The sequence below is a fragment of the Callorhinus ursinus genome, unplaced genomic scaffold (genome assembly GCF_003265705.2).
Source record: "Callorhinus ursinus isolate GAN/ISIS: 27379988/994484 unplaced genomic scaffold, GSC_fseal_2.0 scaffold10, whole genome shotgun sequence".
NCBI classification, from domain to species: domain Eukaryota; kingdom Metazoa; phylum Chordata; class Mammalia; order Carnivora; family Otariidae; genus Callorhinus; species Callorhinus ursinus.
In genome coordinates, this window is record NW_027397072.1 from 9,067,320 (window position 1) to 9,093,408 (window position 26,089).

General features: G+C 51.3%; 1 protein-coding gene across 1 annotated transcript in view; it reads left to right on the forward strand.

The window, feature by feature from the left end:
• The window catches only part of GREB1 (growth regulating estrogen receptor binding 1), a 126,703-nt gene extending 101,014 nt beyond the window's left edge, over window positions 1-25,689 (forward strand). The window contains exons 21-33 of the mRNA XM_025867753.2: window positions 958-1,047; window positions 3,894-4,519; window positions 7,087-7,189; window positions 9,307-9,465; window positions 10,436-10,578; window positions 13,762-13,923; window positions 15,624-15,828; window positions 16,195-16,369; window positions 18,425-18,643; window positions 19,502-19,637; window positions 21,907-22,107; window positions 22,565-22,703; window positions 23,860-25,689. Coding sequence (XP_025723538.1) covers window positions 958-1,047; window positions 3,894-4,519; window positions 7,087-7,189; window positions 9,307-9,465; window positions 10,436-10,578; window positions 13,762-13,923; window positions 15,624-15,828; window positions 16,195-16,369; window positions 18,425-18,643; window positions 19,502-19,637; window positions 21,907-22,107; window positions 22,565-22,703; window positions 23,860-24,023 — 2,522 coding nt within the window. The 3' untranslated portion in view covers window positions 24,024-25,689. The remainder of the gene's footprint in view (window positions 1-957; window positions 1,048-3,893; window positions 4,520-7,086; window positions 7,190-9,306; window positions 9,466-10,435; window positions 10,579-13,761; window positions 13,924-15,623; window positions 15,829-16,194; window positions 16,370-18,424; window positions 18,644-19,501; window positions 19,638-21,906; window positions 22,108-22,564; window positions 22,704-23,859) is intronic.
• The last annotated feature ends 400 nt before the right edge of the window (window positions 25,690-26,089 follow it).

Sequence of the window (26,089 nt, forward strand, 5' to 3'; positions counted from 1 at the left end):
GACAGACGGAAAGGCCCCGGGGACAGACTCTGCTGGAGCTGTAGTGACCTTGCCCAAACGTCATTGTGACCCTGACATTAAGATGCCTCAATTTCCCTGTTGCCCGTGGGATGAATCCGCATTCCTGGCATTTTACAGCCTACCTCTCTAGTCTCACTGCTTCTCACACCGTACCCCATGCTGTTAGTCATATTCAGCTCATCGGGCTTCCCTGGCTGTGCTCTGCTCTTATCACCTCTGGGCCACACGGAGGCTCTCCCGTGGCTTCGAGCTCCCCCTCCTTTGTGCTTCACTTAGAAACCCCTGCTGGCCCTTCAGGGCTCAGGTCGGGTCACTCCTTCCAGAAAGTCACCTGCTCTTGCCTTTCTGTGCCTGGCGGGAGCCTGGCCTTCAGGCTCCCAGGTCTCTCTCTGCGCTCCTTACACCTGTAGCTCTGGCTCGTGAGAAGGAGCCCCCATGAGCCATGAATGCCTGATTGGCCTGTGTCGCCTCCCATCTATCTCCTCGGGGCTCTGTCAGAGGCAGGCGCCTGCAAGATGGTAGCTGGGTGGGTGGATGGATGGATGGATGGATGCATGGATGGATGGATGCATGGATGGATGGATGGATGCATGGATGGATGGATGGATGCATGGATGGATGGATGGATGCATGGATGGATGGATGGATGCATGGATGATGGATGGATGCATGGATGATGGATGGATGGATGCATGGATGGATGGATGGATGCATGGATGATGGATGGATGCATGGATGGATGGATGGATGCATGGATGGATGGATGGATGCATGGATGGATGGATGGATGCATGGATGATGGATGGATGGATGCATGGATGGATGAATGCATGGATGGATGGATGCTAGGTATGAACACACTTTGCAAACTCTGAAGTGCTGGGTGAACATACGAGATGATTATGAGGCATTTTCAGCATGTGTGTCTTGAAACAGGCTCCACTTCGGAGAAGAGGAGCCCGGTGAAGAGGGAGAGGTCCTGCTCCCACGATTCGGTGTCTTCGTCCCTCTCCTCTAAAGCATCCAGTAAGTCTCCAGGTGGGAAACAGTGCACATCTGGATGTTTCTTTTGAGATTTCAGAGAATGAAAAGAGATCTTTATTGAGATCTTTGAAGAATCTTTGAATCTTTGAAGAACTGGAGCTTCTTAGAGATTGTGATTCTGGATTGGGGTCTGGGACATGAGGAGTTTGGGCAGGACCTCAGAATTCCTGGGAGAAGATCATGGACCCTGTCTCCCTCGGTGGCCTGTGCTGGGCAGTGTCCCCTTGCTGTGTCCCAGGCAGCTGTTGGTTTAGGGAATCATTGTGCCCTGGGGGAGGAGAGGGGCTGGGGTCAGGTGTTCTTATTGAGTCTAAAGGCAGAGAGAAGTGGACACCGATTCCCTGGGGGAAAAGCAACAAAAGGTAGCAGGTGGTCCCTGAGCCCCAGACCCAGACCGCAGGGAAATGGGGGTAAAATGCCCAGTCTCTGCCTAAGGGATGCTTGGTGTCTGGGAGCAGTCAGGACTGGCCCACATGAAACAGCACTGCGGTCTTCCTGTGCAGCTGTTACCGAGAACTGACTTGGTATCTGAGTCAGGGCAGAAAGATAGATGAGCTACAGACCCGCTCTCAGGGAGTTCATGGTTCCTCGTCAGCCGTGTGATAGCGTGACAGGGGCCGCGTTGCTGTTTACGCACACGCACACATGACGTGGGACAGCTCCGTGGATGGAGAGGTAATTTTGCCTCAGGTGGGGGCAGGTTTAGGGGTAGGGTGCGGTCCCTGCAGGGGAGTGGGCCAGGTCGCCACAGCCCTGCGGTCCTTCAGAGGAGGGCCTTTGGGTCTCGGAGGAGAAGATACTCAGGATGGAGGAGGCTCGGGCTGTGGAGGGGCATGTGGTGCTTGGGCACAGGGCGTGGTGGTCACCTGGCTGTGGAGGTCAGAGCACACCGGGGGATTTGGTTTCCTGTCTTCTGCCCCCTCCTCATGAAGCCCACGGGTGACAGTGAGCTAGGCTGAGGGGGGTCTCCCTCACAGTTGTGCCCAGAGGGAGTCAGAACGAGGCCACCTTCACATCAGCCGGCAGCTCTGCGGCAGAAGGGAGACCTAGTCCTCGGCTCGGGGCAGTCAGAAAAGCCAAATGCTGTAGCCTCTGGTGTCCTCTGCCCCAAACAATATAGGGAGCTGGCAAATGGGTGAGTGAATGAATCTGTGCTATTGAGAATAGAGAGGAATGGTGCTTTGTTCTTCCCCAGTCCTGGTGGGACAGCTTTCTAGAAGGTTCTGGGGACACACTGGTCTGTGCAGTGTCTTGTGGAGTAGAATGTCTAGGCTATGAGCCAGGCTCTCTCCTTCTGGAGTTCTTCAGCTAGGTGAGGTGACTTTGTTAGCCAGGACTCCTCAGAAGAAGGTCCTGAGGTCTTAGGGGTCTCTGACCAGATGCTTCTCATGGCCTTGGCTGCCATACATTTCAGAGGTGAGGGAATGGAGGCCCAGGGAGGTGAGACTTGGCCATGGCCACCCGAGTCAGGGTGGAGACCTAGGTGAGGGTGGGTCTCATCTTTATAGACTGACAGTTTCCCTGGATTCAACTGGGGACAGACCAACTGAGGTCTGGGGGTGGATGGAGAGAAACGTCCGTGTGGGTGTCCGTCCTCAGGGTCCTACCGGGCTGGGCCTCACTACCTAGGGAAGCGGATGAAGACATTGGGGTTCCCTCGGTCTACTTTTGGAATCTTGTGCCTCTTTGATGTCCTTCAGGCCCATCTGTTCCCCTTGTCCCAGGCCAGTGCCCCGGTCCCTCATAGCCTCCCCGTATGTGCTCTTCGGGCTAGTCCGTTGACACTGAGCCAGTCGCTTCAGGTGCCTTGCCCGAGCGCGAGGTATCTCAGCAGGAGTCTCCAGCGGAGGGGGACTGGCCAGTGCTGCATTTCCTCCTTCCGTGAGCCGTCTGGAAGGGTGCTAGATGCAGGCCGTAGTGCCGAGTGGTAGGGCCCTTGCTGGGGAGCTCGGATCCAGAGGGGAGGTTGCCTGAGCGGCGTGGTGCGTGGGGTGCAGGCTGGGCCAAGTGCTGCAGGGTGGCGGGAAGGCCTTTCTGAGGCAGGCCTCCCTGGGTCTGTCTTCTGTCCCCACCGTCTCTTGGGAAAGGACAGAGTTAAGACAACGATGCAGTATCCCATCTGCCCTGCTTTCTGCGGGCCCGAGGTCTGCAAGGGCTGCTGTGAGCTGCCACGCGAGCCCTGGTGCGTATGGCTGGGATGATATGAGAGAGCAGGGTGCTGCCTGGTGTGTGGCCACGCTTCCCGAGGCCTCAACGTGGTGCACGTGGGGGAGGGGCGGAAGGAAGTCTGGGTTCGGCTGGCCGCTCTGCGTTTCCTCCCCGGATCCTTTGAAAAGCTAGATAATTCCAGCGTTTGGTTAAAGCCTCCTGAGTTCTGAGTCCCGTGCGGCTTGCTGGCGGTTTGCATGAGAAGCCACCACTGTGCTGGTGCAGAGGCTAGATGTGAGCTCCCCGGGGGGACAGCAGGGAGCGGCGTCCCGGGAACACCTGCAGGGGGCGTGCGCGGAGCTTGAGCCCTGAAGGCAGGGTGCTGTGGAACAGATTGGGTCGGGGGCTTGCAACGGAGAGGCTCTGAGGCCGTGTGCAGGGTGCTGGGGTGAGTGTGGGTTGAAGTCTCTCCCCATGGCACAGGCTCTCTCTCTTCAGCAAGCCGTGGCTCTGTCCTAAGACAGGAGTTTCTGTGTACCCGGAGGGGGGATTTCGTTTTTGTTTGTGGAAGTTCCCAGTGATCGTGAAGTAGGGGTACTTTGTGTCACGGGAACAGGAGTGGTGGGCGGTTTGGTGAGGGTCCTTCCTGGGGCACGACTGACAGGTGCATCCCTCCCCAGGCTCGGCACTGTGCGGCGAGTCCTCGGCTCAGCCCGGGCCACCGTCGCAGGGGGAGCGGGCCAGGTCGCCACAGCCCTGCGGCCCCTCGGAGGAGGGCAGGGCCCCCGGGGAGAGACAGAGGCCCCAAGCGAGTCGGGGGCCACCGTCGGTCATCAGCAGGCACAGCCCTGGGCTGGCCCCCCAGCCGGACTCCGGCCTGAGAGCCAGCCAGAGGAGCGTCCCGGTGTCGGTCACCCCGTCATCCTCCCAGCTCTCCTCGGGCTCCTCCTCCTCGTCCATGAGCCCTGCGGCTGGCACGCTCGTCCTGCAGGCCTCGCAGTGCTCCATGACCAAGGCCTGCCGGCAGCCCCCCATCATCTTCCTGCCCAAGCTGGTGTATGACATGGTCACGGCCACCGACAGCAGTGGCCTGCCCAAGGCCGCCTCACTCCTGCCTTCCCACTCGGTCGTGTGGGCCAGCTCCTTCCGCCCCCTGCTCAGCAAGACGATGACGTCCACGGAGCAGTCCCTCTACTACCGGCAGTGGACGGTGCCCCGGCCCAGCCACATGGACTACGGCAACCGCGCCGAGGGCCGCGTGGACAGCTTCCACCCGCGCAGGCTCCTGCTCAGCGGGCCCCCCCAGGTGGGTGCTGCCGGCCAGGGCCTGGGCTGCGTGGGGGTTCTCGTGTTCATGCCCACAGGGCCGTTTTGGGGCTGACAGCATCCCCTTAGTCACATCTTGCCATTCCGACGGCTGACCCCACAGTGGGCGGGGGGTTGGGGGTCGGGACCTGCCTGCCGCCCACGACTGGCTTACGTCCAGCCTCGGACCTCAGGTGCTTGCCTCGCGGGATGTGGGGGCGGAGAGCTTCTCTGTGGGTGCTTCTTTAGACCCTGACTCTGCTCTTCCCACATGAGTTCATTTGGTCCCCACGGCCAGTCTGTGCCAATTGGAACCCCCCCTCCCACCCCCACCGGGGGTTCTGCACCGGAAGGTTTTGGTGAAATGTAACGGGGAGGCGGGAGGCCTGTCCCTATCCCAACCTCTCACCTCACTGTATTTTCCTAACAACAGAAGACCGTTGCAGTTGTCAAAATGGGAGACAGCTGCCAAGTGCTGGGAGCATGTGAAGCTGACCGTGTCGGGTCTTGGAAGGGGCTTTGTCAGAACAGTGCAGAGGTGGGAGGTGGGCTCCGGAGTGGGCTCGAACTCTGCCTCAGACAACACCCGGCGCCCTGGGCGGGATCCAGCCTTTGCCTCAGTGTCCTCTCCGAGGATGAGGAAAAAGAGTAGCACCTGAGTCAGAGATGTGAGCAGTAAGCGAGAGAGTAACCGCAGGGCACCCGGAGTACGGCCTGACCATGGAGAGCGTGTGGGGTCAGCTCCTGCTGCCTTCACCCCCACCAGTACCATCCTGTCCCGTCTCAAGGTGGCTGCCTTCGGACTCAGCCTGTTAATTTCCTTACGGTCTGCTCCAAGAAATGCAAACCCGCAAAAATACGTACAAGAATTCTCATTTTAGAATTGTTTACAGTAGTCAAAAACCAAACTGGAAACAACTGAAGTTCCATTGGTCAAGGTTGGTTGAATAAATTTGGGCACAACTGGATCACACAGTTCAGCCATAGAAGGGTGGAGGTAGGTCTCTACACACCGACCCTGAAATTTCTCCAAGGTTTTAAAATGAAAAATTTGAAAGTGAAATTGAAAAAAATCAAGTTACAGAGTAATATATACACAGTGTAGTATCAATTAGGAAAATAAGTATTGGTGTGTATGTATATGTCTCTGTGTGCGAAAATACCAAAAAAAAAAAAAATTCCTGGTGGGATTGCCACTGAAGAGGGCGCGGGCTTCGTAAACATTCTTCTTCACCATCACTCTGTATTTCTTGAATGTTTAAATGAGTGAGCATATATTAACTTTTTATAAATTTGAAAAAGGGGACCCAGGTTTCTCCATACTGTCATGTTATTGAATGTTATCTTAAAAAATTTCACCCATTTGATAGGCGAAAAATAGTATATTATAGTTTTATTAAGGTTGAATATATTTTTATATACTTATGGGTCACTGCTACGACTTTCACAGTGATTTTTCTGGTGTGTTTCTCTTGTTTACTTCTCCTTTAGGCATTTGACCTTTTCCTGTTGCTTTGCAGGAGCCTTTTAGAGATTATAGATGTTAATCCTTTGTCTGTTATTACATGTATGGCAAATATTTTCTCTGAAGGCTCACCCGGTTGTATTTCATATTTTCTTTTCTAAAGTTAGTTACTTCTGTTCGTCCACATTTGTTGAGTGAAGAGTATGAGCCAGGCATTGAGCTGAGAACTTGGAAAGCACATTCCCAGAGTAACAGGGTGGGAGGTTAGCCCACAGGTGCCCGTTTAACCACCTGTGACCAAAGTGAACTAAGACTCAATAGTGTCCTAGCCTGGTGTGTGGCTGAGGGAGCGAGGGACTCTATGATACAAGAAGAAAAACAGGAAGAGAAGAAGAAAAATCATTTTCTTTTCCTGGCCTTAGGAGGAGAGAAATGAGATGCCAGACTTTTAAGTCTTGCACAACAGATTTTGTTCTCTTATTAGAGACCTACTGATTAACACAAGAATAGCAATCTAATTATGCAAGATTCTTTTTTTTTTTTTTTTTTGAGAGAAAGAGTGCAAGTGCATGGGGGGGAGGGGCAGCAGGAGAGGGAGAGAGCAAATCTCAAGCAGGCTCCATGCCCCGCACAGAGCCAGATGCGGGGCTTGATCTCACGACCCTGAGATCCTGACCTGAACTGAAATCAAGAGTTGGACTCTTCACTGACTGAGCCACCCAGGCACCCCCATACAAGATTCTTCTAAGACATTATTATGCTTTATATTGTCAGTTCATCTTTTGAAGCAACCTTTCTTCAGTTTGCTATTAAAGTCCTATTTCTAACAGCTTAGAAAATGTGGCCAATTAAAAGTAGAGATGCATTGCCAGGATTTATAAGCAGGCAGGTCTGCTGCTCACGGGAGTCCCCCTGTGGCCTGCCATCCTTCTTTCGGTCACATTTCCCCTCAAATGGCTTTGCATCCCCCTGGCTCTTGCTTTAATGAGGTGGGGTCTTTGAAAGAGATAGGTGACACAAAGCATGTGCAGTGCTCCAGCTGGTGCCTGCACGTAGACAGGGCGTACTGAGCCAACTTGGCTCCAATTCTGATGTCTTCACAGATTGGGAAGACAGGTGCCTACCTGCAGTTCCTCAGTATTTTGTCCAGAATGCTCATCCGGCTGACAGAAGTGGATGTTTATGATGAAGAGGAGATCAATATCAGTGAGTTATGCGGTGGTGACACGTGGGCTTAGAATCCTCTTTAATCAGTTTCTTGGGTGACTTGATGCCTTTTACCATCTAGATGGAATTTTCAGATCAGTGATCCCACTCATCCCGGGGGCCTTGAGGGGTGCTTTTATCTCTCCCTTGTTTGCGTTGTTTTGCTCAATATCAGAATAGCGCCTGGGAGGCCTTCCTGGAGATAAAATTGCTACACTGAAAATAACTGCTGTTTACTGCGTATCTTCCAAGTGTCCGGCACTGTGCTGGATACTTTACATAAATTGCCGCATTTAACTTTCTGCACATCCCAGTGAGAATAATTGCTTATTTCCTGGTAAGTAACGTGCTCGGGCGCCCAGCTGGGAGACGGCAGAGCTGGGGCTGAACCGGATTTGATGGCTGCTTCTAGAAAGCAGGGTTATCCATCGGGGCATTTCCCACTCAGGCAGCTGAGCGCATAGGTCCACAGCTTGGGGCAAAATGGAAGTATACAATATGTGGGGAAAAGGCATTTCTCCTTATTCGGGGAACAGAATTTGCCCTGATTAAGGTAAGACTCCCTTCGAACAGCTGTTTGATGCTCCATTACCTCCTCACGTGGCCTCCAATGGTTCATCCACTTGGTCTGGTAAACGAATCTGTTGCTTTGTGAATTAAAATTTGCGTGAGGAGGCCTGTCTGTGTTGCAAAGAAAGGGAATGAATAGATCGCACTGGCATATAAATAGCGCTTCTCTTTATTTATTTTTATTGTATACATTTAAAGTGTACAACTTGATTTGATATGTGTATAACATTGTGTAATCACCACGACGATGAAGCTAATTGACACCTTCATAGTTACCATGTTCACTGCAGTGTTATTCACTGTAGGCACGATACACAAACAACCATGTGTTGTCCGTCGATGGATAAATGTCCATTAGCAGATGGATGGATAAAGAAAAGCGTGGTATATACGCCCAGTGGAATATCGTTCAGCCTTAAAAGAGAAGAAAGCCCTACCATTTGCAAACACACTTCTTTAGATGTTCTGGACTGTGTTTGAGTTTTGACATGGAGAAAATTTGGAACCAAGGAAGCTCATCCATCCCGTAGTCTTTCCTTTGAAGGAAAGAGGAGGGAAGCTCTTCATCCAAGCTCTGAGCTTTCACGCCTCCCGTCTCACAGTTTGGAACGGAATTTCAGATGACAATCAGCAGACCTGTTGAGTGTCTGTGTCTTCACTTTCTTGGATATCCCAATGACAAAGATAGGATTTGAACCCAGTTGGTTCAACTTCAAAGCCCATTTTCTCAGAAACTCTCCTGTTGCCTTGGTTTTCTCTTTGGGAAAGCATGGATAATTGCTGTTTTAAGAGGTGTTATGAAGATTAAGGTACATCCGAAGCGCTGAGCACTTACTACACATGCAATAAACATGCCTCTCCCTCTTCTTTGTTTGTCTCTTCTCTTATGGACATGCACTCTGCCCATGTGTACGTACCATGGCTATAAAAATCAATACATTACGTAATTTGAGTTGGACCATTTAGATTTTTTTACTTTTTTAGCCAACAAGCATTGATTGAGTATCATAGATTATACGTTATGATGTAAGATGTAAGATAGAATTTGGGCCATGAGTAGTGTTAGCATTCAGAAGGGAGAAACCAGTGGGCTTGAACAGTTAGACTTTCTAGAGGTGCATGAGGAGTTGGCGATATTGGCTGTGTAGCATTTAGATATAAGACAAGAACGAGAACTATGTTAGGTTCCATTGGCGGTGGGAACCAGTATGCTGCATATGGGGTGGGGCTTGCTGGGGGGACGTGCAGAGCAAGCAGTACGTATATTGGGAGGAGCTGAAGTCAACATGGGAGCCAGAAACACAAACCCATCCCACAGGAAACACAGCACAGGCCATGGATAAGAGGTAGACCCAAAGGCACCTCTTGCTTCCTTAGAACAATCCTGAAAATGCGATACGTTCCAGGAGCCTTCAAGATACAGTAGCATCCCCTGGTAGCCCATAGACTCAGCAACGGCTCTCCCGCAAGCGTCACCCTTGTACACATTTAAAAATCAATCATTCTCACTTCCTAGTTTGTCGCCTGTGTTTCTACCAATCTTACAGATCTCAGAGAGGAATCAGATTGGCATTACCTCCAGCTCAGTGACCCCTGGCCAGACCTGGAGCTGTTCAAGAAGTTGCCTTTCGACTACATTATTCATGACCCGAAGTATGAAGACGCTAGTCTGATTTGCTCCCACCTTCAGAGCGTAAAGAGCGAAGGTCAGCCCCATAAACCTCCTGCTCCACCTTCTTCCAGAGTGTGTAGGAAGAGCCTCTTAAAGGGCTGCGCTGAACTGTGTTGGCGATGAGCTTAGTTGTCTGGTGGTGGGAAATAACCAGCGGTGCCTGGGAGAGAACTGAGGTCGCTGCCTCCGTGGACAAAGGACGGGCTCTTCCCGAGAAGGCAGGCTGCTGGCTCCACACATGCGGACAGTGATGAGTGCGCTCCTGGGAGTGTGTCATGGTCAGAATATCCTCAAGGTTCTGGTTAATAGGGGATACGAGACATGGATATTAATGCGTGAATTGGGGTTGTCCTAATGAAATGCACGTATTTCCCTCTCTAGACTCAGTGTCTTGTTTTCGCCCTCCTCCTTCAGGGACCACTGACTTTCAGGGTCTTAACACCCCGCAGGGCTTCAGGGTCACCATCAGCAAACACCAGATGTGAGTGGGCTAGTGTGATTTTAAGCGCAGGCTAGGAAAGTTGGGTGAGTGGAAAGGGAAGGAGGATACTCACCAGTCTCCCATGTCACGCCAAGAATTCTATCTTCTTTCTATCTGAAGCACTTTCACTGACCAGTCCTTCACATAGACCAGTCTCTACTCCAGGTTTAGGGTTAACATCTTAATCTGGCTAAGTCATTTTGGCAAACCAGAGGTGATTCATCTGCAAAATGGTATCTGCATCCGAGGTCGGCAATTCATTTGCGTTGTCCTGGAGCGAATCCTTGAATCTGTGTCTAAGACATTTGTATGTCCGTTAGGAAGACCCCTTGTGAACAGAGTCTGTTGGCTTCTCCCGCGGAGCCTCGGCTATTTCTGATCAGCCGAGTCACCCCGGGGCTCCAGCGGGTGCAGTCACAGGAAGTCCTATCACAGCACCTGCGTTCCTTGCGATCGGAAGAGCAGCGCGGAGGGCAGGCTTGTTCTGCTTGCAGCTGCCCTGTGACGCTGGCGTTTCCTGCAGACAGGGGCATGTCCCGGAAGCCCGAGGAGCTCTACCTGCGGCGTCAGACGGCGCGGATGAGGCTGTCCAAGTACGCGGCGTACAACACATACCACCACTGTGAGCAGTGCTACCAGTACATGGGCTTCCACCCCCGCTACCAGGTAGGCCGCGGGGCACGGGGCTCCCCAGTCTCCAGGAGCCCTGGAGCGGGCACCTCTCCCGCACGCTCCATCTTGGCCGACACCCTTGGTTCTCTCTTCTCCTGATGTTTTCAGTTTTCATTCCAGAGCGGGACGTGGAAAGTTCTGGAAGCCTTTGCTTCCTGGTCTACGTGTACCTCCAGTTCCCTTCAGTAATCTCCAGAGTTATTGCTGACAGCATAGAAACTGTGATTCTCCTGGGATTACACGTTTACTAGTGGCAGAGTTAACTGACTGTGCATGTCTTCATTTTCTTGACGTTCTAGCAATTTCTGAATTGAGTTCAGCGCAGCAGACACTTGAGTGCTGATGTACCAGTCAGAGAGATGAATAAACTCTGTCCCCAGTCAAGACTCACGGTCTAGGGACGGAGAGATGCACGGGCATAAAACCTCAGAACAATGAGGGCTGGCAGGAAAGGCAGTACTGGTGAAGCATAGAAATTATGTAGAGAAGGAGAGCAGTGTGCACTTACTGAGCACGTACTGCATACCAGGCAACGTGCTAGGCACTTTTGATATGTCAGTACTTCCTCTAACCTTTTTGCGTGCTAGAAAATGATACTTACTTTAGACACTGGGGTAAATGGATAAGGCTACTGACCCCGGGCTCTGGCTGTCCCCAGTTCTGGCTGGTCACCTGGAGGTGTCAGTGTTTAAGCTACACCTTCACCCATTCAACACCCACCGGAGAGGAAACTCTCCTGTCTGGTTTCTTACTTAATTCTCACTAAAACCCTGCAAGGCAATAACATTATCCCCATTTTATAAATGAAGATACCGTCTTGGGCGGGGAGCAGAGGAGAGCGTTTTGAAGAATCAGTAAGGATTTGCCAAGGGGCCGAGGCAGATAAGAGAGGGAACCGTGTCTGCAGTAGAGCGGAGACATGGGGTCTCTGGGGGAATTAGAAGTGATTTTGGTCGGGCATCGCTGGACCCTAAAGTGCAAGGGGTGGGTGGTCCCAGGAGAGGACCCTGGGAAGGTGGGGCAGAGAGTACACCACAAAAGGCATCAGGGTCAGTCAGAGAAGGGCAAATACATATGATCTCACTCCTGTGTGGAATTTAAGAAACAAAACAGATGAACGTAGTGGGGGAAGGGAAGGAAAAATAAAATAAAAACAGAGAGGGAGGCAAACCATGAGAGACTCTTAACTCTAGGAAACAAACTGAGGGCTGCTGGAGGGGAGGTGGGTGGGGGGATGGCGTTATGGGGGATGGGCATTAAGGAGGGCACGTGATGGAATGAGCCCTGGGTATTGTACGCACCGGGCAAATCACTAAATTCTACCCCCAAAGCTAATAATACATTCTATATGTTAACTAAATTGAATTTAAAGAAAACATTTTAAGAAAAGGCATCAGGTGCTGTGGGGAAGGCCGAATGGGGGCATTTTCAGGGACAACTCCAAGGAGTGGCCTAATGTGGGCAAAGCTGCATTTTGCAAGTTCACAGAGGGCCTGTGAGGCCGGTCATGAAGAAGCAGACAGCAGGCAGGATTTTACAGTTAGTGTTTCATTTTGGACCTAAGTAAGGGAAAGGGGAGGAAGAAGCAGCTGGGGCAGCTGGAGGTGGTGGGAGCCAGTCAGACACCTACGAAGCCCCCAGGGGTGTGCAGGATAGCTCACGCCCTTGGCTGCTTCCAGAAGGCTCTGCGGCAGCCTGAGCACGGGCTTGCCAGCTCTGTCCCTTTTGCAGAGGGGAAAAGCAGATAGTGGCTTTAATTTTCCCAAGTCTACCCGGCCTGGAGCTTAGCTCTCACTGAAGTAGCATCAAGACTGATTTTTTTAAAACTATTCAGTTGTACCGGAGACAAAATTAGAAAATGCATATGAGCAGTTTTTTAAAGAATTAAAAATAGTCGGTAATTCTGTTTGTTCCAGATAAGCTGTCCTAACATTTCCTCCTTGGAGATGAAATTTTTCTTTCAAAGCAGAGAAAATATAAGTGAAAACGTTCTCTTTTAATTTTGAAATTTAAAGAACCGGAGGAGACTCATGGATTTTAGTCACGGTCACTTCGGTCGGTGTCTGCAGTGAATTAACAGAACCGAGCTCTGGAGACCCTGGGCTCCGGCTGGACTGTGCCCCCGTGTCCAGGGGCGCTCAGGTCTGGGGGCCACGGTCGCAGGGGACTCAGAACCAGGCCACGTGAGGAGTGCTGAAGGGCACACGCCCGCCCCCTGCTGGCCTTTCCAGCCTCAGTTCCCCCTGCTGTCTTTCCCCCCCCCCCCGTCTCAAGCCTCCCTGATCTTTTTTATGAAGCTTCCTCAGTTACGTCCCCCTTTGCTCCCTCCCCAAGTCAAAATCTATTTCTGTCTCATCTCTGCTCCCAAAGGGCTCTGTGGTTCTAGTGGAACCACAGTAGGAGTTTATGGTTGGGGTGTTGTGTGCGGTCTGCCTTCTCCAGGCCTTAGGGGTTCTCAGGAGTGCAGCACACATGCAAGCAGCCAGTCTGGGGAGGGGCTGTCCACTGGAGGCAGAGAGGGGTCAGGGAAGGAGGCTTGGGCAGAGCCCTGTGGCTCGGGGGGCGGGGGGGGTGTCACGCCAGGGGGCAGGGCAGGCAGACAAGGGATGAGGGGATGGGAGGGTAGGCCCGGGGATAGGGGTGGACCAAGATCTCTGACTCAGTTTCCACATCCATACAGTGGGAATGGGGACGGTACCTGCTTCATAGGATTGTTCGTTACAGCACCAAAGGGATGGAAGGGGGCCCAGACAGTGAGGGTGACAAGGGTGTACAAGTGTATGCAATGTATCGTGCCTGTGATGGAAAATACATTTATTAGAATCAAAAAATGAGGTCTATGGTGTGAAAGCTTTTGTTGGTAACCTAGCATGCCTCTGGGTGAAATCCAGAGTCCAGAAGGGGTTGGCGTCTAAAGGGCCGTCACTGGGTGAAGCACGATCGGAATTAAAGATGGGGAGGTCTCCGTCTGAGTGGGTGTGGGCTCCATCGTGTCTGCCCAGGAACGAGACCTGGGTGTCCACACTTTGTACCGGAGTCAACCTGTGGGTGGGTTTCTCGTGCTGTGGGGCGGTGGCAATGAGCTTTGTGTTGTCATGCCCACAGTGGGCCTGGGTTCTTCTGGGAAGTAACACCGGACTCTGATGACAAGCTCTGTCCTTTCCCCTCACACCTCAGCTCTATGAGTCCACCCTGCACGCCTTTGCCTTCTCTTACTCCATGCTAGGAGAGGAAATCCAACTCCACTTCATCATCCCCAAGTCCAAGGAGCACCACTTTGTCTTCAGCCAACCCGGAGGCCAGCTGGAGAGCATGCGGCTGCCCCTTGTCACAGACAAGGTACTGGCTCTGAGTCCAGGGGGTGACATTACAGTGGCTGCGAGTGACCGTTGAGCAGGACACCGGAGCTGCCTGATGAGTCAGGGGCAGGTGGGGCAGGTGGGGATGGATATGGTGATTGAACTTGGAGGAGGCTGGGGAGCGCTTGGGCTTTAGGGTCACTCCGACTCCAGTTCGAACCTCGCTCTACCATTTTTGAGTTGTGTTATTTGAACCTGTCCCTGAATACTGCTGGGCCTCAGTTCCCGTATCTGTGAACCTGGGCACTAGTAACTCTTGCAGGAGCTTCCTGAGAGCATGATTTGGAATGACCGACGTAGGACACCTGCACAGTGCCTGGATGATGAATGACAGCTGCTCCGTAGATGTTCATCCCTTCCCCACCTTGTCTTTACTGCTGTTACAGAACATTTGAGACAGGCCAAGGTAGTAGAATAGTGTGGTGACCCCCACAGGCCTGTTACCTAGCCGATACTACTAGCCTAGTATCTCACAGCCAGCCTCGATCCATCTGTCTTCTTCTGCCTTCCTCTGTTATTTGGAAGCGAATCCCAGATGGTGCATCACGTCATCCATAAAAGATAAATTTTCTCTCTTTTGAAGAGGGTGTTCTTCATAACCCATTGTCTCTGCGACCGGCATCCTTAGGGACGCTCCTCCTAGGGACGCCTGCTTTGGCAGATCAGCCCGACACTCTCAGGGTCAGCTTGCTGCCCTCCCGCCAGCCCCAGCCAGTGTCAGCCTTGTGTGGAATGCTGCTTTTCCTTCTCTGGGTGAGAGGGCCAATATGATGGGGTTGAATAGCCTTTCAGACCCGGCAGGCTTCTACCGAGCATTGAAAACATTTGTAAACAACCAATGGGGCATTTATTATAGGGTGTCTCCTACTCCGTGGGCTGGGGTGGACTGTTGCCCTGGTGGAGGATTTCTCTGTAACCCCAGTCACTTTTCCAGCCAGTGCCCACCAGAACTTAAGGGCACCAGCTACATCACAGCCTTGTAGCATGTGCTCTGAGGAACTCAGAAGGAGTAGAAGACCTCGCTCGGCCAAAATGGAGGAAAACCTAGTTATTTATATAAAAGATTCACAACCCGAGTGTATAAGGAGCTAGGCTGTATGGATAAGGGATTGAGGGATTTAAATCATCCAGAATAACCTATACTCAGCACGCAGTCGATGCTAATTTGGCAGGGTAATGCATTTGGGTAATTGATAGATTTCTGGTTAGTTTGGGTTGCATAAGAAAACCATTCCCAAACGAGTACTTACTTAGCTTCTGATTCTCTGGGCTAGCGGCTTGGGCTTGGTCCTGCTGTGTGGTGACCCTGGCTTCGATGCGCTCACTCATGTCTGTGCTTAGCTGCCAGGTTGGCTGGGGGATGGCCGGGGAGGGTGGTCTCCATGGGGTGCCTGTCCCATCTCTGCTCCCTGTGGTCTCTCCTCCTCCAGCCGCCAGCCCCAGCTCATCCGTGAGAGGGTTCTAAGAGAGGGCAGAATGTGTCCGTCCTCTGGAGGCCGGTTTCGGAACTGGCATACCATCATTTTCACTGTTTTATTGGTAAAAGCGAGTCCCAAGGCTAAGCTGGATTCTAGGCTCCATCATTTGATGGAAGAGGCTGCAGAGTCACATTTCAAAGGGAGGGGAGTGATTGTGACCCTATTTACAAACACTTCCCCTTGTTATTCCTGTGTTTTCCAGAGTCACGAATGTATAAAAAGTCCGACATTCACTCCAACCACTGGCCGTCATGAACATGGACTCTTTAATCTGTACCACGCAATGGATGGTGCCAGCCATTTGCATGTGCTGGTTGTCAAGGAGTATGAAATGGCTATTTATAAGAAATACTGGCCCAACCACATCATGCTGGTGCTCCCCAGTATCTTCAACAGTGCTGGAGTTGGTAGGCATTGTTGAACTTGCCCTACTCGGTAAAATTTCTGTGAATGGAGGCTCGGGAGAATATTCTAGAGATGAGCATGCTAAACATTTTTCATCAAGCTTTTTGATTTTTAAAGCTGCTTTGATCTGCTGGAATATTCTTTCTTCTTTGATGTTTGGTTATTGACTTAATTCACATTCTCTGTGATCAGCAAGGAGCAGCAGACAGGTGTGTGTGCACGTTGGTGATGGAGATGAGAACCATCGGGAGCTGGCTGGTCTCGGGGTGGGCCTTGATGAGCCGCTCTAATTCTCACCGGGGCTCTGGTCTTGTGTGGGTGTCCCCGGAGGACAGACCGGAGAGTGGGAGTGGTTTTGCCCATTTCAGGTGCCGCCCATTTCCTGATCAAGGAGCTGTCTTACCACAACCTGGAGCTGGAGCGGAACCGGCAGGAGGAGCTTGGGATCAAGCCACAGGACATCTGGCCTTTCATCGTGATCTCCGACGACTCCTGCGTGATGTGGAACGTGGTGGACGTCGACTATGGCGGGGAGAGAAGCAGGTGAGATGCCTCCCCCGACCCTGTTCCTTTTCAGCGGGGGAATCTCAGCTACTGTCTGAGGACCACGGGGGGACACCTCGTCTTAGAAGGTACGGTGTGTGGTGGGTAGGGCTCTGCATGGGGCAGCCTCCTGTTCCAAGCCCAGCTTTATTTTGAGTTTTTAATTTTGTTAAAATTGTGTTGATGTATCATCAATACAGAAAATCACACAATATATAGTCACTATATATACCTACAGGGTTGCCTGGGTGGCTCAGTCCATTAAGCATCTGACTCTGGATTTCAGCTCAGGTCACGATCTCAGGGTCGTGAGATCGAGCCCCATGACGGGCTCCCCGTTCAGTGGGGAGTCTGCTTCTCTCCCTCTCCCTCTGCTCCTCCCCTCCCCTCCTCTTCAGGCACACGAGCACGCTCTCTCTCAAATAAATAAATAAATCTTAAAAAAAATAATAAAGTATCCACAAAAAATGAAACTATGATGATTATCCAGAAATTTTCACACACTGAACACCCACTTAACCAATTCCTGTTTGAAGAAGTGGAACATCATGAGTGCCCTAGAAATTCCCTCCTGTAGCCTTCCAGACCCTGTCCCCTACCCTAGCCTAACTCCTAACACCCAGGTGTATTTTCATTTGCTGTGTGACATTGGGGTAGCAACTGAACTCTTTTGGGTTCTAGTTTCCTCATCTTTTGAAGGGGCACTAAGACCTGTACTGGAGGTTTGTCATGAGGGTAACTTAGACTCTGAACGGCGTGCCTGGAGGTGGGCAGGAGAGCAGCACAAATGGAAAAGGCTCGGTAGATAGACTCCCATCATCGTTGGTAAAATAGTTCCTTTTGTGATTTTGCCACATGAATGTTTCAGTTTAGTGTTGCCTGATTATGTTTGGCTTTTTTAAAAATGTTTTTAAAGATTTTATTTATTTGAGAGAGAAAGAGAAAAAGGAACAGGGGAAGGAGCAGAGGGAGAGGGAGAAGCAAACTCCCCCCCCCCCCCCCCCCCCCCCGCCCTGAGAAGGGAGCCCAACGAGGGGCTCGATCCCAGGACCCCAGGATCATGACCTGAGCCGAAGGCAGACGCTTAACCGACTGAGCCACCCAGGTGCCCTTTGTTGTTGTTGTTTTTTTTAAGAGACATAAGGTTCGTTTACTTCTTTTATGCTGCTGATATCCTAATGAGACAATGACCACTGACTGATTGCTGTTTTTCTAGAAAAAGATGTTTTCTGAATGATAGAGCTACGTGTGGCTTATGGGAGTAGCAATTCCTCTTTGCTTCCAATATTCTCCCAGACATTCTTCCAAAGGCAAGAATGTGGCCAAGGGCTGAGACGGGGAGAGAACTGGCTTTCATTCTGCTTTCCTGAATTCCATTCTGAAGCAGCAGTTAACGTCCTGGGGTTTGGGGCTGGCCAGGGCCCTGGGGAGTTTATTGAAGCCTCTTGGTGGAGGAAAAGCAAGCTGGGTCCAGAACAGTTGAGCCGCATGCCTGGGCCCAACTCCTCTCCCTGGTGCCCCTGCCGTCAGCCCCCTCCCTGGTCGTCAGGTGTCCCTGTTGTCTTCACGGACCACAGACACTGGCAGTGCGGTTGGGGTGGGGGTTGGTGCACTACCTTCTTCCTTCCCATCCCCTCCCTGGCACGCACCGTGGAAAGCTTGGCGCTCTCCTCACCGCTTGACCTTCAGGTCTGCAAACCAGAAATGCAAAGTGTTTTAGCACGGGTTGGGAGGAAGGGCTTCGGAGACAGTATTGTTTGAATCCAAGTCCCGTTTGTCACACCGGGCAAGCTACTCAGAGCCTCTTTTTCCTCATTGGTAAAACGGGGGTGATAGTCCATGGCATGAGATTGCCATGAGGATAAATGATAGTAGATGTGACCTGCCCGGCATGGCGCCTGGAACTCAGGGGTGGTCGTGACAGATTCTAGCCACACCAGCCCTACCTGCCGGCACATAAGCTCCCATTGGAAAGCAGCCCCCAGGCCAGAGCCAGAGGGCCTTGCTGCTCTCGGCGCCTCAACCCAGGGACATCAATCTTCCTCTTTCGAGCAGGGAATTTTCCTGGTCAGAAAGAAACGTGTCTTTGAAGCACATCATGCAACATATCGAGGCGTCCCCCAACATCACCCACTACGCCCTGATTGGCATGCGGAAGTGGTCCAGCAAGACGGGGAGCGGTGAGGTGCGTGAGCCTTTCTCCCGCTGCCACGTGCACGACTTCATCATCCTGAACGTGGACCTGACCCAGAATGTGCAGTACAACCAGAATCGGTGAGTCTTGCCCGGCTGCGGCCGTCAGCACAGCCCGCGGGCCCAGGGCCCTCCTGCCCATAGCATTGGTCTGGCCCTGCTTTCAGCTCTCAGGTTTAAAAAAATTTTGCATTGTATAATTTTGTGGAGGGGGATTTGCATAAGATCATGCAGTTTTCTTCCTCAGTCCACGTGATACTTTATTTAGTGACAACATATGTGCTACATTGTTTCTCTTGCTTTTTTGTCTCCTTCTTGGAACACATTGCTTTAAAACTAAAAAGTAACTTCTGTGTGATACTCTCTCCAGGTCTAGTCACAGAAGCGCTCACATCTGAAGAATAACCCACTTGCTAACACTTATCAGGCATCCCTGTAGGCCAGGCAGTGGGCACACAGCCAAGGTGGCCCTCGTAAGAGCGTCAGTCTGGAAGCTAGGTCACCCTGCTGGGAATCTGGGTTCTGCCACTTACCAGCTTTGCAGTTTAGGCACAGGCCTTCCATTTCTGAGTCTTGTTTTCCTCGGCTGTAAAAAGTGGCTCCTGTTTTTATTCTGGGCAGTTTGTTGTTTTCTCTTTAACCAGTGTTTGTGGAGTCCCTCATGCAGGGCCTGTAGCGTCGGGTCAGCCCATGGGCGTGCTTCTGTCTTGTTACCCTTGGTTATGCTGCCTGCCCTGGTGCAGACAAGCTACAGCTGGGCCTGCTCTCCTTGTTTGTTTGGCCTTATTCACATGCCTCTGTATGGTAGGAAGCAGCCTACCCCACCACTGGACCGCCCCCCCGCCGACAGGGGCACACCCTCCATGTGGCTGGTGGGGCGTGTGGGGGGTGGGCGGCCGCATCCAGTCCTATCCGCTCCCCCCCTTTGCTTCTGAGCAGGTTCATGTGTGACGATGTGGACTTCAACCTGCGCGTGCACAGCGCCGGCCTCCTGCTCTGCCGATTCAACCGCTTCAGTGTGATGAAGAAGCAGATTGCCGTGGGTGGGCACAGGTCCTTCCACATCACGTCCAAGGTGAGTGCGCCCGCCGAGTCTGCTGCCGGGGCTGTCGTGGTGTGCAAACAGGCTCGGAGCTGGGGGGGGAGGCCGGTCCATGGGGTGGGCTTGATCGCTGGCTGGTGTTAGTAAAGGGTTTTAATTGGGAGCCTCGGGAAGGGAAACATGCTGTCGGGTTTCTCTTGAACTCAGATTCTCGTCAGCACCTGGTATCCATCCCGCCCACACTCCCGCCGCCGACCTAGCTGTCCTCTGGCTGTGCTCTGTGCTCAGTGGTCTGGCTTCCCTGCTGGGCAGAGCTCCTGGGGGGGGCGGGGCGCCCTGCTCATCTCTGGGCCCCCGGACGGGGCCTGGCCAAACAACCGAGCGCACCAACAGGCTGGCTCGGGAGCCGAGCCGTCTGTGCATGAGCCAGCCTCCTGGTGGGGAGAAACATGGTCTGATTACGGCCGTGCTAGCTGCAGAATTTGAGGTGCAAAGTCGCAGCAAACCCTCAGAGGTCTCTGTCTTCCAGGAAGCCATATGGGGCTGGCATGTCTCTCCAATCCCTGGGCTGGAGCCCCATTCTCTGCTTTTTCCTTCCATCTACCTTGAATGTTGCCCTGGTGCTGGACATCAGCCAGTCCCAATGCCACCTGCCTCCTCCCAGCCTCTGTCCTTCCTTGTCTTCACTAACTCCTTATGTGGTGGCTTATTTATCCTGAGCTGGGCCAGGTCTGAATTCGGATACCAGTCCCCAACCCCTACCTGTCTGCCCCTTCCAATCAGCAGGGAGTGAAGCCTTCTTTGAAAGGGAAAGTCCATGCTCATTTCTCTTAAAAAGTAGGAAGACATTTAAATAAAAGGTCTGTACCTCCAGAATAACTTGAGAATCATTAAGTCCTACCCACCCCCACCACTAAGATTTTGTATTGAAATTGTGTTAGATTTATAAGTTTAATTTTTAAAATTCTGATCTTTATCACATTAAGTCTATCAAAGAGCCTGATGTGCTTTTTTTAAAAGATTTTATTTATTTGAGAGAGATCGACAGAAAGATCACGAGTAGTGGGGAGGGGCAGAGGGAAAAGCAGACTCCCTGCTGAGCAAGGAGCCTAATGCGGGGCTCGATCCCAGGACCCTGAGATCATGACCTGAGCTGAAGGCAGACGCTTAACTGAGCCACCCAGGCACCTGGAGCCTGTTATGCTCGTAAAACTAATTTTTCTTTATATCCCTCAGTATCATCTTTTAGCTTATATATTTTATCTTCATTCCTATTTTGAGCATCATCTTCTTTTCCATTGGGTTTAGTTGCATGTTGATTATATATAGGAGAGCTGGGAACATTTGGTAATCATTCATCTGAATGAAATAACTTATTTTGATTTGCTCATTAAGTATTTACTGAGCACACCGTCCCTTCACTCAGGAGTGTAGAGCCTTGCAGCTGAGGCAGATGTTAAGTAGGTAGCGAGGTGTCCTTGTGACAAGCACTGCTAGGGTGATGTGTGTCACAGGGAGACCTCCCCGTGTGAAGGGTGGGGGTGGGAGTCTGTGTGAGTGTCCCTGAGAAAGTGACATTAAAGCAGAGACCCAGGGGCGGTGAGAAACGGCTTTGTATCCAGGTTCAGGGAAGAATCTGGGTGAAGAAGCTTAGCAGCTGGGGCGAGGAGGTGAGTGTGGAAGAAACATAACAGGCAGGGAGAGTGGCAGAGATGGGCTGAAGAGAGTAGGAGGGGCCTTAACAGCCGTGGGAACGTTCTGGACTTTCTGTAGGAGTTAATGAGAAACCACTGATGGGTGTCCAGCGGAGGATTTGATGAGTTTGATTTATGTCGACAGTCTGTCTGGCTGCAGCCTGGAAAGCCTGTTGGCTCTGGAGTAGGAGGTGGTGGGAGAGGATTGGCAGGGGTCAGCAGGAAGTGCAGTGGGGGTAGGTGGGAGGTGGTTACGATCTGGGGGCAGGGGGAGGCCGACCCTTCCCAGAAGTTTGCATCCTTGGATTTGGGGGAGAGTTCCCAAGCTCTGTGGGTTCTCTTGATTTTTCTAGACCAGACGGCCGGTTTTCTGCATGGAGTGATCACTGTGACAGTTCTTCCTGATCACATTCATTAGTTTCACACGGCCCACTTGAGGAAAAGCCTAATTTTTCTTAATAGAGAATTTTATGGTTGAAGGTTGGGTTCTCCACTGCCAGCCCTACCCTGCGACAGAGTCTTCCGGGCCAGGGCCACTCCCCCTCCTTCCCAGAAGCCTGGCTGGGGGGAGTGGCTGGGAGCGGCTGACCCCATGCCTCCCCGCGCAGGTGTCTGACAACGCTGTGCCCATTGTGCCGGCCCAGTACATCTGCGCCCCGGACAGCAAGCACACGTTCCTCGCGGCCCCCGCACAGCTGCTGCTGGAGAAGTTTCTGCAGCACCACAGCCACCGCTTCTTCCCTCTCTCCCTGAAGAACCACAGCCACCCTGTGCTCTCGGTGGACTGCTACCTTAACCTGGGATCTCAGGTGACTTTCAGAGCCCCCCCCACCCCCGCCCCGGCCGCTGAGCCCGCGAGTCTGCCGTATTCCTAAAACAGATGCGCCACCGTCCAGGACTTGGACTTGTAACTGCTACTCAGTTCCTTTGCCTCTGGTGTTTACTTCCCTTTATAGCTGAGAGAGTTTAAATGCTTTGGCCCCGATATCATAAATTAGGAATGAAAGCCACTCTGATGCCAAAACACTTCTGAGGCTCGGATGAATTAATGAGTAGATAATCGGGAGCAATTTCCCGGAATTGATTTTTAGGATTTAGATTTGAAAATAACACTAGATATCGTCTCTGCACCTGCCCGCCTCCCCCCGCGCCAGCAGCCTTGAGCTTGACCAAGCAGTTAGTCTTTGTTGGATGCAAAGCCCTAGCGTCATGTGGTTGAGAATTTCAGGGAAAACAATGGTTTTTCTTGGATTTCTTCTTTTTCAGATTTCTGTGTGCTATGTGAGCTCCAGGCCCCACTCTCGAAACATCAGCTGCTCTGACTTCATGTTTAGTGGACTCCTGCTATACCTCTGTGATTCTTTTGTGGGAGCTAGCTTTTTGAAAAAGTTTCATTTTCTGAAAGGTAACTGCTCATACCTTTTACTCTGGACCTTGATTTGAATGCCTTTCATTACCCGGTGCATCTGAGGAGGTGACTTCTGGTCCTCATCCTTATTTGCCCATGGGTAAACTGAGGCTCAGAGAGGCAATATGACGGCCCCAGTTATCCAGGAAAGTACAAGAAGGCTGGGATGCAATCCCTCGGTGACTCTCATTCCCTTGTACCTGCCTGGGTAGAGACAAGACACATCCCCTTTCTTTTAGGCAAAGAGAGAGTTTCAACTTCTGTGTTCCTCTTCAGTCCAGATTCTTAACATCAGCACCCAGTTCCCTCAGTTCCTTCCTCCTGGTGCCTGAGTTCTTCCTCCTCGTTCGGGGTACTGCCTACTCCATGCCTTTTACTCTGACCTTCCTGCTCCTGTAGCTGTTGTCATGCTAGAGTGGTTGAGAGTGACAGACATTGATTCTATAGGACATAAAAAAATGGTTTCCAGCCAGCTGGTATCCCTCACCGATCTGCACTTAACCTTGGGCGTCTTCACTCTGACTGTCGAGCAGGTGTTTCCTGAGCACCAATGCTCTATAAGACTTGGGCAGTAATAAGAGGTTTCTAACACAGTCTTTGCCTTCGGGAAACATTTTGTGTAACAAGAGGACAAGATGTGTGGGTAGGAGGGAGACAGACCAACAGAATGAACGGATGAACAAGCCAGAGTCATGGACTGATGATTCGAGAAGCGGGGAGGAGGGAGAATTCCCAAGGCTGGGCGGGGAGCGGGGGTTGCTGCGTCGGGCCTGGAGGCAGGCAGCTTGCATGGGATAAGAAGGGGGGGTCCCGCTGGGAGGCGGGCTAGCACAGGGCAGTTCACCCAGGGCTGGAGCTGGGACCACTTGGTTTGCATGAAGCAAACCCATGTGTCTGCTTCCGGTTCTCTCCTCTTCCTTCCCCCTACTTCTTTCCGGACCTTTCCTCTGGCCTCCCCAGCTAACAGTTGCGCTGTGTGTCCTGTTAAGATTATGAAGCGTTCCAAAAGTCACAGGAGGCCACCTGGTGGTCTGGTCCTTCCCTCCCAAGCAGCATCGTATTTCCTTATTGCAAGCAGAGTGCAGGCGATCGCTTGCATTTGGATAAACTCACCTGTTTTCTTCAACGCCTCTGCCGTTGCTCGTGCATGCAGGTGCCACCCTGTGCGTCATCTGTCAGGACCGGAACTCCCTGCGACAGACAGTGGTCCGCCTCGAGCTGGAAGATGAGTGGCAGTTCCGGCTGAGGGACGAATTCCAGACCGCCAACGCCAAGGAAGACCGGCCGCTCTTCTTTCTGACGGGGCGGCACATCTGAGGGCGACAGCGGCAGGCTGTCTGCGAGAGTGGAGCCTTCAGAACCTCATGCGCTTGAGGCTGCAGGAGATCTGAGATCCCTGGGTGCTTGAACTGGACCGGCCCCGGGACTGGTGTGCCACCCCCTTGTGCTGCGTGCTGGGAACCCTGGGCCGAGACGTGCACGGAGTCTTAGCGAGAGCATCGAGGCGGAGTTGGTGGCCAGCAGGAGCGCAAACCCATGCCTCCCAGGTACAGGGCCAGACCACGTGGCCCTGGGCTCTGTTGAAGCCTGTTTCATAAAGAACAAACTGTTGCCTGCTGTCATGTCATCCATGTGCTTCCATGGACAAACCTGACTTTTCCCGTAGTGCTAAAGGATCGCTCTTGGATTTTCTCGCAGAGGTGCCAGTATTTTGGGTGAAGGATAGGATTTTGGCTATGTGGGTTTCCTTATCACCTGCTACAAAGCAATATTCCAGAAGAACATTTTAAGTACAAAGGTTGGAGATAGGAAGAAACTAAGGTCATTTCCTAAGAATTATGTAATTGCCTACAAGTTTGCTCTTCTAGAAGCTAGCCCAAAGGCATCAACTCTAATAAAGTAAAACAAATGGTTTGACGTCAGAGCACATATGATTCTATTAAAATAAAATAGGGTCCATACCCTACCTCTTAGAAAGGGCAAAAGTGAAAAGAAACTTTCTTTAAAACAAAAAGGGTTTCAGAAAGGAAATTAGGGTTGCTGAGGTTGACCCCGAAGAGACAGACTTTGCCTTACAAAGGAAAGAGGACCAAATTGCTTGCTTTGAAACAACAAAGACGACAACCAAAGTGACATAGAAAATAGTTGGTAAGAGCTAAACTTTTGACTGTAATTTATTGAAGCTCAGTTTTTGGTTCCTTAAATAGCTTGTTTTCTCTTATGAGTGCTTGGCCCTGACCAGAGTGGAAGGGGGCAGAGCAGAGAAGACAGCAGGAATGTTCCATGATGCTCACCGGTCCATTTGTCTGCTGGAATGTGTATCAAGCCAGCGTGTTAGAGTCTCCAACCACAGGCCAGGCGTTGGACCGTGTGCTTTTACAGTTAGGATCCTGCTTAGTCCTTCCAACAGCCCGCGTGGGTGCAGTTATTTCTCCACTTGGAAGACGAGAAGGTTCAGATGCAGAGAGCATATACCTCTCTAAGATCACAGTGCAGGAGAGGAGCAGAAAGATGGACGAGTAGACTCCTGCATCCTGGACCAGAGTCTGTCTTGCCCTGCACTACAGTGCTTTTGGAGTGTCCCTAACTGAAGGAAGAATTTAAAGGTATTTAGAAATGAACCATCAGAAAGCATTCCGACACATCCATCTCAGACATTTATAAGCACTCTAACGGATAACAGTCCAAGAAGAAATTATTTTAAAAGATGATGCCAAAGAGTTAATCTTTTTTTTCCCTAAGAAAAAAAAAGCCCACGAGTATAAAAGATTAGTTCAATGTTTATAAAACGATCACTTTGTATATGCCATTATTCCTATCTTGGAATAAAAACTTATCTTCTTTAGTTATATTTGTCTTTTGTAAATAGCAGCTTCTGTGCTACTCTTCCCTTTTTATTAGTTAATTTAAACTTGAAAAAAAAACCCAAAATATTCTTGTTTGTTTCAGCATTATAAATAAAACATAGAGTGCACTTACGGTTTCTTTGGTGAGTATTAATTGCATTATTTTGAGAGGAGATAGTGTGGCCAGTGATCTCCAGGGGCTCCCTGCTTAAAATCTCAGAAAAGACAGTTTTGGAAAGGAAATAATAAATCCATAAAAATAAGCATATATTCACATGTGGAGGAGTCCCTGAAAGAGAAAAGCAGACAAAATTAGGTGTATAGAAGAACAGAAATGAAGGAAAGCAAGCTCAGACCGTGCAGAGAAACCTGCAGGGGAAGATGGGGTCGGGGTGCTGTGTGCTTCGGAGTGGCTGAGGAAGCTGGAAGGGGGCCTGGTGCATTTGTCAGGGTGATTATAGCTTAGGGCAGCTGGGCTCTTCGATTCCTTCCAGCTCTTCTGCAACACTTAGAGATGCCACCAACCTGGGCTGAGCA